General features: G+C 40.9%; 1 protein-coding gene across 2 annotated transcripts in view; it reads left to right on the top strand.

Annotated features, from left to right (window-relative positions):
* The first annotated feature begins 6729 nt into the window (after positions 1–6729).
* Positions 6730–10490, top strand: part of USPL1 (ubiquitin specific peptidase like 1) — an 11655-nt gene continuing 7894 nt past the window's right edge. Inside the window, exons 1-3 of one of the 2 annotated variants that reach the window (XM_009327738.1) lie at positions 6730–6913; positions 7474–7602; positions 8765–9419. In XM_009327738.1, coding sequence (XP_009326013.1) covers positions 6815–6913; positions 7474–7602; positions 8765–9419 — 883 coding nt within the window. In that variant the 5' untranslated portion in view covers positions 6730–6814. The remainder of the gene's footprint in view (positions 6914–7473; positions 7603–8764; positions 9420–10490) is intronic. The other variant, XM_009327739.1, reaches the window with a different exon arrangement.

Here is a 10490-nt window from a genome sequence, read left to right as displayed (position 1 = left end):
TGTTTTGGATTTAGGGTGAGAACAATGTTGATAACACACCGATGTTTTAGTTGTTGTTAAGCAGTGCTTACACTAGTCAAGGACTTTTCAGCTTCTCATGCCCTGCCAGCGGGAAGCTGGGAGGGGGCACAGCCAGGACAGCTGGCCCAAACTGGCCAAAGGGATATTCTATACCATATGATGTCATGCTCAGTATATAAAATGGAGGGAGTTGGCCAGGGGGCCGCTGCTCGGGAACTGGCTGGGCATCAGTTGGTGGGTGGTGAGCAATTGCATTGTGCATCACTTACTTGTGTATTCTTTTATCATTAGTAGTAGTAGTATCCCTTCCTTTTCTGTCCTATTAAACTGTCTTTATCTCAACCCACGAATTTTACTTTTTTTTTTCCTTTTCCCCTCTCCGATTCTGTCCTACATCCCCCTTGGGGGGGAGTGAGTGAACGGCTGTGTGGTGTTTAGCTGCCTGCCGGGTTAAACCACAACAGCCCCTCATTTCCACTGCCTTGGGTCAGAGACTGAGGCTCTGCCTACGCTAAGTCCCTTCCTGAAATCTTGCATCTCTTAACTGCAGCTGTAATAAACTGCACTGGTTTAGGCTATATTTTTTCCCACACTAACTCACATTTTTTTTGGAAGGACTGAATGATTTGTCAACAAAACATGTAGTCCCTCTTCCTTGTCGTACACCCACCAAAGCATTTAACATGAAGAGGTTAAAGAGAAGTCTGACTGTAGAAGAAACTTTTAGAACAGCAGAATAATAATGTTGCACACTAGTTTACTTTGCAACTTCATCAGTTTTATCTTTATTTGCCTTAGTCTGTGTTAGGCTTCTTGCAGGAAAGAAATTTGTGTTTGCTTCCACGTAAGGGAGATTTGCAATTCTGCCCAGCACTTACAGGCTGCGCTATAGAGAGAGTTCTTTTGTGACAGCAACGACGTCTTGTTACTGTTGCACTTGATGGAATACATTTTGTGGCCAAAATTGTAATTTTTTTAAAATGGGATTTAAATATTTATAGTTATGACATCAGATAAAGAAAAAGCTTAATACTCTGATTTCTTCTTGTATGAAGAATGGATAGGTAACAAATAACACAACGGAAATTTTTCTTACTTTTTTTCTCAGACTTTTGTTTGTTTCTTTTCATCTTTTCAATATCCCCTTGATGAAGGAAAGAAGACTTGTAAGGTGATTTACAGGAAGGTAATTTTTAAGTGTCCCTTTAGCCTTTAAATAAAGAGGAGATGTTCTCTTCACTACAGTGTAATCAGTGTTCTGTCACCAGCTTACTGCAGTTTGTAACTGATTTTTATTTGTAAGGTACTCTTTCACAAGGTACAGCTCACTATTATCAAAAGGTCCAGGTCCCTTTTACCATAGAATCATGCAATGGTTTGAGTTGGAAGGAACCTCTAAAGATCATCTAGTCCAACGCCCCTGCTGTGGGCAGTGACATCTTCCACTAGGTCAGGTTGCTCAAAGCCCCATCCAACCTGACCTTGAACACTTCCAGTGATGGGGCATCCACAACTTCTCTGGGCAACCTGTTCCAGTACCTCACCACCATCATTGTAAAAAATTTCTTCCTAACATCCAATCTAAACTGACCCTCTTTAAATTTAAAAAACCATTGCACCTTGTCCTGTTGCAACAGGCCCTGCTAAAAAGTCTTTCTCCATCTTTCTTATAAGCCCCCTTTAAGTATTGAAAGGCTTCAATAAGGTCTCCCCAGAGCCTTCTCTTCTCTAGGCTGAACAAACAACCCCAACTCTCTCAGCCTTTCTTCATAGCAGAGGTGTTCCATCCCCCCCATCATTTTCGTGGCCCTCTTCTGGACCTGCTCCAACAGGTCCGTGTCTTTCTTATGCTGAGGGCTCCAGAGCTGGACGCAGTACTCCAGGTGGGGTCTCACCAGAGCAGAGGAGAGGGGCAGAATCACCTCCCTCGACCTGCTGGCCACGCTGCTTTGGATGCAGCCCAGGATACGATTGGCCTTCTGGGCTGCGAGCACCCTTTGCTGGCTCATGTCCACCTTTTCATCCACCAGTCCCCCCAAGTCCTTCTCAGCAGGGCTGCTCTCAATCCCTTCATCCTCCAGCCTGTATTGATACTTGCACTTGACCCAGGTGCAGGACCTTGCATTTGGCCTTCTTAAACCTCATGAGGTTCACACGGGCCCACTTCTTGAGCTTGTCCAGGTCCCTCTGGATGGCATCCCGTCCCTCTGGCGTGTAGACCGCACCAGTCAGCTTGGTGTCATCTGCAAATTTGCTGAGGGTGCACTCGATCCCACTGTCTATGTCACTGATGAAGATATTAAACAGTACTGGTCCCAATACGAACCCTTGAGGGACACCACTCATTACTGGTTTCTACTTGGGACCTTGAGCTGTTGACTGCAACTCTTTGGATGGGGCCATCCAGCCAATTCCTTAGCCGTCTAACAGTCCATCTATCAAACCCATATCTCTTCAATCCTTTACCTTTTCCTTGTTTTCTGTCTTCTGCCCTGTCAGCTCGGTAGCTCATCGGACCTTTTCACAGGCAAATTTAACTCACTAGAATAGCAGGAAAACTTGTGCTTTACTGAGTTTTCTGCTGGTTTGTGAGTTCGGTTAGCTTGTGGAAAGTTTGACAAGGATGTGAGCTGTCAGGGAAGGTGGGGGGAGAGAAAGAAGATAAAAGAGAAGAGAGGCTTCCCCATTCTGCAGCAGCGAGCTGTTAGATGAACTCATCTACTCAAGGAAGCATAACCATAGCATTAATAATTATATGAGGTCCATAGCATATTTTGTATTACATTTTTCAAGTACCCAGGATAAAAGAAGGAAAGTAGCATAAATGGTTTAGAACATGACCCAGTAAGCTTGAAAGTGCATTCCTGTGTACGTTCCCATCTGTAATGCGGATATTACACGTTGCTACAATGGGTTGTTTCAGTACTTGATACAGCAGTCTTTTAATGGGCTGTTTTTCTTGGCGACTGTTGATCTAATGTGCCCGGGTTTTGTACATCCTGCAAAGATCACTCATAACTTGCTGTAATGTTACAAATACTGAAATGTACAGGCAGACCACTTGATACCACCCTGTGTATCTAGTACTGGCAGACCCATTTTATTTGCTTGTTGTGTCTATGGCTTTGAAATAAAAGGACAATTAATTTTTTTTTAAATGCTTATTATATTCATAAGTGCAATGAAAGTCTTGGACTCCAGTACTATAGTACTATTGCTGGGTGATTATGGTTGGGGGGGGTATTGTACATCTCAGTATTTAAGCTTTAAAAAGAAGAGCAGAAGTAACAGAGAACATAACTGAAAAAAATACTTGCTTTCCTTTTGAGAGGGATGACAGGGAAAACAGGGACTTGCAAAGAAATAAATATGTTTTATAAACCAAGGCATGCTTAAAAAGGAATAATCTGCAGGTTGTTAGTGTTACTAACCTTTTTGAGTGTGTGTTGTACTTCTGTGGTGAGAAATTGCCTAGAGTTCCAGTCATGTGATCTATGTGTTTTATTTACTCTGGAGAGCTGAGACTGTTTCAGGCCAAGGAATTGACTAAAAGTCCCCTGAACAAGTTAAAGGCATTTTCTTACTAGCTATGGCATGGAGAGTAAAGTTGTTATGTGTTTTAGTGTGGTTGATATCTGCACAACTTGTAATTGTATAAAAAAAATCAAGTTCCTGGCTAGACTAAATATATGATAATAGAGTTGAGTCACAGTGTGATAGTGCTATTGCCACTGTATGAAAAATTGGAGAGCTTGCCTTTCCTTTATAGTCGAACAAGCTTGTATACTTTGAGCTAATTCATTAATTTTTACCTTGAGTGAGCCCGGGACCATGCTGTTTCTTGTACACCTTCTGACTCTACTTTGAAAACTGAACATGCGCTCTAAGGCATGTGGATTGATACTTTTATGTTCTTACCTTCCACTACAACCATTAGTTTTATAGGTCAGGGTATACTGTCCTTACATGCTGCAGCCCGGTAATTCTGAAAAGCACTGCTGAACACATTGAAAGTGTCAATAGGACACACTGTCATCTCATTTCGACCTTCTCTTAATCATAGAATCATAGAATCATTAAGGTTGGAAAAGACCTGTAAGATCATCGAGTCCAACCATCAACCCAACACCACCATGCCCACTAAACCATGTCCCTAAGCGCCTCATCTACACGTCTTTTAAATACTTCCAGGGATGATGACTCAACCACTTCCCTGGGCAGCCTGTTCCAATGTTTAACCACTCTTTCAGTAAAGAAATTTTTCCTCACGTCCAATCTAAACCTCCCCTGGCGCAACTTGAGGCCATTTCCTCTCGTCCTTTCGCCAGTTACTTGGGAGAAGAGACCGACACCCCCCTCGCTACAACCTCCTTTCAGGTAGTTGTAGAGAGCAATGAGGTCTCCCCTCAGCCCCCTTTTCTCCAGGCTAAACAACCCCAGCTCCCTCAGCCGCTCCTCATAAGACTTGTTCTCCAGACCCCTCACCAGCCTCGTTGCCCTTCTCTGGATATGCTCCAACACCTCAACATCCTTCTTGTAGTGAGGGGCCCAAAACTGAACACAGTATTCAAGGTGCGGCCTCACCAGTGCTGAGTACAGGGGCACGATCACTTCCCTACTCCTGCTGGCCACACTATTTCTGATACAGGCCAGGATGCCGTTGGCCTTCTTGGCCGCCTGGGCACACTGCCGGCTCATGTTCAGCCAGCTGTCGACCAGCACCCCCAGGTCCTTTTCCGACAGGCAGCTTTCCCACCACTCTTCCCCAAGCCTGTAGTGCTGCATGGGGTTGTTGTGGCCGAAGGGCAGGACCCGGCACTTGGCCTTGTTGAATCTCATACAGTTGGCCTTGGCCCATCGATCCAGCCTGTCCAGGTCCCTCTGCAGAGCCTTCCTACCCTCGAGCAGATCAACACTGCCGCCCAACTTGGTATCATCTGCAAACTGACTGATGGTGCACTTGATCTCCCCCCCCCTTTTTTTTTAATTTAATAATTTTTTTCTTTCTTCTTCTTCTTTTTTTTAATATAAAAATAGAATTTAAGAACAGTGCATGTCCTGCACCCCCCCCATGTCCCCTCCGCCCCGGTCATAGCTCGTCCCAGGCAGCGCTGATGAGGGGGGACTGGAGGATGTTGGAGTTCTGGGCCTCCCGCCGCAGCTCCTGCTGCTCCTTCATCTTCTGGGACTTGGTGTGGTCCCATTCGGTGACGGTGGCCTCATCATCCCACACCACCGAGGTCTTGGTGTCACTGACGTAACCCTCCTCCCCCATGTAGTGGGTGGGAAACACCAGCAGCGGCTCCGCCGAGAATGCCACCAAATTCCCCTTGGCAAAATGTTTGGTGTAGCCAGAGAGCAGGTGTTTGTCGAACATGATAGGCAGAACTCATCAACGGGCAATATCTTGGCCAGCGGCTTGGCGGTTAAGTTGCCATTGGGGACTGATTTGAAATGAGTCGTTACATTTTCCTACTGCGCTTTTTTTATTCATGCTGTTGGGTTTTAGCATTCTGTCCAGTTCTGTAGGGTCTCTCCTTGCCCGGTATTATAAATGGTTTTGGATTGAGCTGGTATTTACACAGGTCTCCAAGAATGCCTCTGGAAATTTCTTTTTTCAAAAGGATCTATAACCTGAGTTAGTGCTGTAGTGTAAGAAAGGGTTGAAAGGACATCATGGTGTGGGAGAGGGTGTTATTCAGTGGAAGTAATGAAAAGGGAACAGTTGTGGCTGAAGGAAAGATATTACATTGATGACTTTGCAATTCATCTTACCTTAACTTCCTCCTGCATCTTAAAGAGATATGTATTTGTTCTAGTTAGTTCCATTTGAAGTCAGCAGGAGCAGAACTGGGTCCTGTAGTTGTAACACCCTGTCTTTTTCTGGCTGATTCAAGATGTAATTAGCCTCAGTGCCAGTGAAGGAATGGACTTAAGGAGCTGCCTTCTGATATGTACCTGGTTCATACTGAAGTTGTCCTCCACAAATGTGTCTGTGTGTATGTGTGATATCTGAGAAAGGCAAAATTTGGCCCTGAATTTGAGAAATGATTTAAAATAGAATATTCAATGTCACTTGTAAAATATGCAATAGAGTTATATAGCAATGATACTGTGGAAGAGCTTTAGTTTGCTAGGAAGTCTGTAACATTGTTAAAACAACATTAGGAGAAGTTTCCAAAAAGTGGCAGTAACAGCAGGATGCCTTTCTGTAGTTAAAAATTGTTATGTTTGCAGGATAAACTTTTATTAGTTTATTATGCACTAAAGTCACTGTTTTGAAAGATGCAACAGTGGGGTTTTTTTGGTTGGTTGTTTTTTTGATGTTCCTCAGCAGCCATCTAGAACTGCATGGGATCTTACTGTAGCCATTTTTAAAGAACTTAGTTCTTTCTGAGGGTTAGATGCAGTAGGCTGAGGTGCCCAGGCAAGACATCTACACTCTGCAAAGTATAGTGCACTTGGAAAATATGCGAGACCTTGTAGAGTGCAAAGAATAGATAAGCTTGCAAATTCAGGGCCTAAAGCTGTTAAATCTATTATGTGACTTAATTTAAAGTTTTGAGTTCATAATCTGCACTAGAAAATAAGTATTTTCAGTTAAGAAAATACTCTTCTGAATTAATTCTCACAGAAAATACAGACTGCATTATTGTGGTGTATTTTTTTTCCCAAAATTTAATCTAATTTTTCTTTAATTGTTTTATTCACTTCTTATTTTTCAGGAGTCTTTGAAAAATCCTTAGTGGTCATGACATTGTTACAAGTGACATAAATTAGCCAGTGGCTCAGAATGATGGATACCCAGAAGACTACAAATGGTTTGCAAGTGGTTGGAGAAGGGACTGGTATAGGGAAATCGACACTCCACATGGTGGGGTATTTGGGAAAAGTCAGTTGAAACTTGTTTTACATGTGTGCAAAGTTCATATTTTTCTCTGCTTTGAGAGATTTTAAATTGGTCTTAATTTTACAAAAAAAAATCTCAAAATTATTTTCCACGGAAATCTATAACAATGGCGAAAGATTATTCTAAGTAAATCTGTGCCGATGATTTTTTTACTGGCACTATTTTTACAATTGTTTGCATTCCTATGAAAATTGATTTGTCTTTCAAAGATCTGAGCTTGTGTTCCCTGGCAATAAGTGTCCTGTGGTTTAGTTCAAGTAGAATGAAATGTTGCATAATTGTGTTGTTAAAGATACCTTATTAAATATTGGAATATTTAAATCAAAAGATAAATTTATTTAGAACACTCTAACATATGAATATATATCTTATAAATATTAAGTAAAAAAACTAATCTAGGGTTTTTTCCATATTGTATTAGGTATCATATTTAGAAGTTGCACGTTGGTTTTCTATCTTCATTTGTATGTATGTCTTGCCTTGGGATAATATATGAAATACATAAGTTTATTCTTCTTTTTCTTTTTTTTTTTTTTTTTTAGAACCATAGTCCTGTGGAAACAACTGCACGTGAATATTGTCCAGTCTGCAAAGAGAAGGGCCAAATCCAAGTTTTACGAACTTACCACATTAATTTTCAAGAGTCCATTTTTCTTTGTGAAAATCCTCAGGTATTACACTAATTGACAGTTTTGTTTGGTTGGGTAGAGGCCTTTACCTTCAGCAGTTACACCTCTTCAAGACTTTGTTGGTGGTAAGGAGGCTGTTGAAATAGGACCCCTTTGAGTCCATATGCTGGATGATGTTTGCAAGTGTATAGACAAAACCATAACTAACCTGTGTACATGCAGTGTTTAGGCACAGGTAGCTGCCCTAAAGAATTAAAAAGAGTAGATTAAAATGAATAAAGGAGAGTTTCACTTACGTAACAAGGGAACACAAGTGGTACTAAACAAATCTTTCTATGAATTGGAATACAAGGCAAAAATTTGATGATCCATGTAACTAATACACAGCTCTTGCAGATGTGAGTCTCCTGTTTTCCCTTCTTTAAGTCTGGGTAATGCAAATAGGTTTGTAATTATAATTACAATGTTTTCCTTTTTTTTTTTTCCTTCCTTTTAAATTTAACCTTATCTGGATTTCTGTGCTGCTTAATATTTGAGTCGTGATTTTGCTGCCTCTCCCTTCTCCACTGTTTGTATATGTGGGGAGGGTATAGCAATCCCATACGGACTGGTGCCCTTAAATTAGTAGATAGAGACTAGACTAGACTAGACACGGGTCTCTGAGTTGCTTTTCCCATCCCTCCCCACTTTTAAATAATCATAGTATTGTTCTGGAGATTGGTAATAGCGGATTTGACTATATTCTGGTTGCAGAATAGCTATATATCTAAGACCCTGCCAACACCTGGTGTAATGCATTGGGCTAGCCTGAAAGATACCCTGTCGGTTTTGGCACCAGGAATCTCGGGCATGAGGTGATAATGCCAGATCTGTACCCCAAAGGAATGGATTTAGCAGAGTAAAAGAAGAGGACTCTCCTTAGCAAAATTAGGTTGTTTTCAGGGGTTGGAAGCATATACTGGAAAAGTATTGTTGATTATCACTACTGATGTATTTACTTCACAATTGCTTATAAGACAGTGGTTGGATAAAACACTTTTCCTGTCAACATCCTGTATGTTGAATTTATGTATTGATTTCATTAACATATCACTTTACAGAAGTCCTACATTGCATTTTAAGAGTATGGTTTGTACTTTTCTTAGCTCTTGTTCACCTGAAATTGCTTTGTAGATTTCACTGTAACTTTCTTTCTTTCCTTTAGTGTATCTACCCACTTGGTTATAAACCATTGAACAGCATAATTACTTCTGCTGATTCAGAAAATCATCAAGTTCCATCTACTCATAAGAAAAGGAAACTGTGTGACATTAGTGACTTTTCTCCTGTTGAATCACATCCAAAAAAAGCAAGAACTAATAATGTGGTAAATGTTGAGCACACTATTAATACAGACCCTGTTGTCAAATGCTATCAGAATAGCTTATGTATTCCCAAGTCAAGCCTACATGATGTATTACAAAATAACCAGCAAAAACCTAATAACAATGTGGAGTCCTGCATCCAGAAGGTGGATTTTGAAACAACCACCAACACCAACTATCAAGAAAGTCCTGCTAAGACTTCTAGTCCCAGAACACAACTCTTGCCAAATTCTGAACTTTGCTCAACAACATCTGAAATTTTGCTCAAAGATGATAAAGTTTCTACTAATAACACAGATTTATGTCTTCAGTGGAGAAACATGCATAATCTTTGTTGGTTAGATTGTATTTTGTCAGCACTGGTACACTTAGAAACATTAAAGTTTGCTCTAGCAGAGGAATATAATGATGGAAAATGTTTACTTCAGGAACTCTTAACAAAATACAATCAAGCAACTGTGCTTCTGAATACCTGTAAAAGGAGTAAAGTAAAAGGTGAGTAAATTTAGCTGCTGTTTCTTCATATTCACACTGATCTGATCTGCTACAAATACGTGGAATTTAGTACAGTGTACTTAAATATGCCTCCATTCTATTTCAAGATCACAAAAGAATGAGTTACAACTCATTACCGTGAATTTGCAGAGTAATGTGCTTTATCTAGCAGAATCCCGGTAACCTCTGAAATTGTTTTTCTTGGGGCAAACGCGCACACTTTGAAAGCATCAAACGCTAAGCATCTTTTGAATTTTTTGTCATGTCCCACACAGAGAATTTGTGAATTGGTTATGTAATTGAGCCTTACTTTGTTTCCTTCCCCTCTGTCAGTTAACATATTAGAATGCTGTTCTAATCTTTATCTTCAAATTAATTTCCTTTGTGGTTTATATCCTTGTATAAATGGGCAGTTGCCTTGTCACACCAAAAAAAGTAAAGCTGGGAAGATAATGTTCTCTTCTGGCTTCAGCTGTGCTTATTGAAGGAATGCTTCCCCTGAGGTCTGCAAGCTGTGCTGTGGATGATAGTGCTTCCTAACCTGTTTCAGTCAAAATTAGCTAAACACGTTAACCTGGTTCACCTTATCTGGAAAGGGTTAGTGAGTACTCACATGTGCAACTTAACAGGTTCGAGGACTGTAACCTCCAAGCACAGGGGCAGTGATGGGCAGCTGGGGGCAACCTTGCAGGCAGCACAGCTGGAGTCAGCGGAGGGTGTGTCACTGTAATCTACTAGTATGGCCTTTGATCATTTTCTGTACTGTGGATTCAGTTTAAGACTCTTAAACTAAGATGTGTTTTTCTTAGTCCTCTTGAACTGACCCATTGGTGGCATAGGTCTGAACTTCTAAGAGATCATCTCTTAAGAGAATTAATACAGATCTCTGGTTAGCCAGTACCTTTCATGAGTTTTTTTTCAATAGACATTCCAGGAAAAGTGTGTGTTTGAATATATAAACTGTAGTCCCAGAACAGCGTTAGATAACTTGAATATCCTGTCTTTCCTGGGAAAAATAATAGGTGTATCAAAAATGGTTTAATCCACCTTGTGACAGAAAAAACATACTAT

This window comes from Pygoscelis adeliae, unplaced genomic scaffold, assembly GCF_000699105.1.
Source record: "Pygoscelis adeliae isolate BGI_AS28 unplaced genomic scaffold, ASM69910v1 Scaffold14, whole genome shotgun sequence".
In the NCBI taxonomy this organism is placed as follows: Eukaryota; Metazoa; Chordata; class Aves; order Sphenisciformes; family Spheniscidae; genus Pygoscelis; species Pygoscelis adeliae.
The sequence above is the reverse complement of the archived record's forward strand: the minus strand, read 5'-3'. Positions and strand labels throughout refer to the sequence as shown.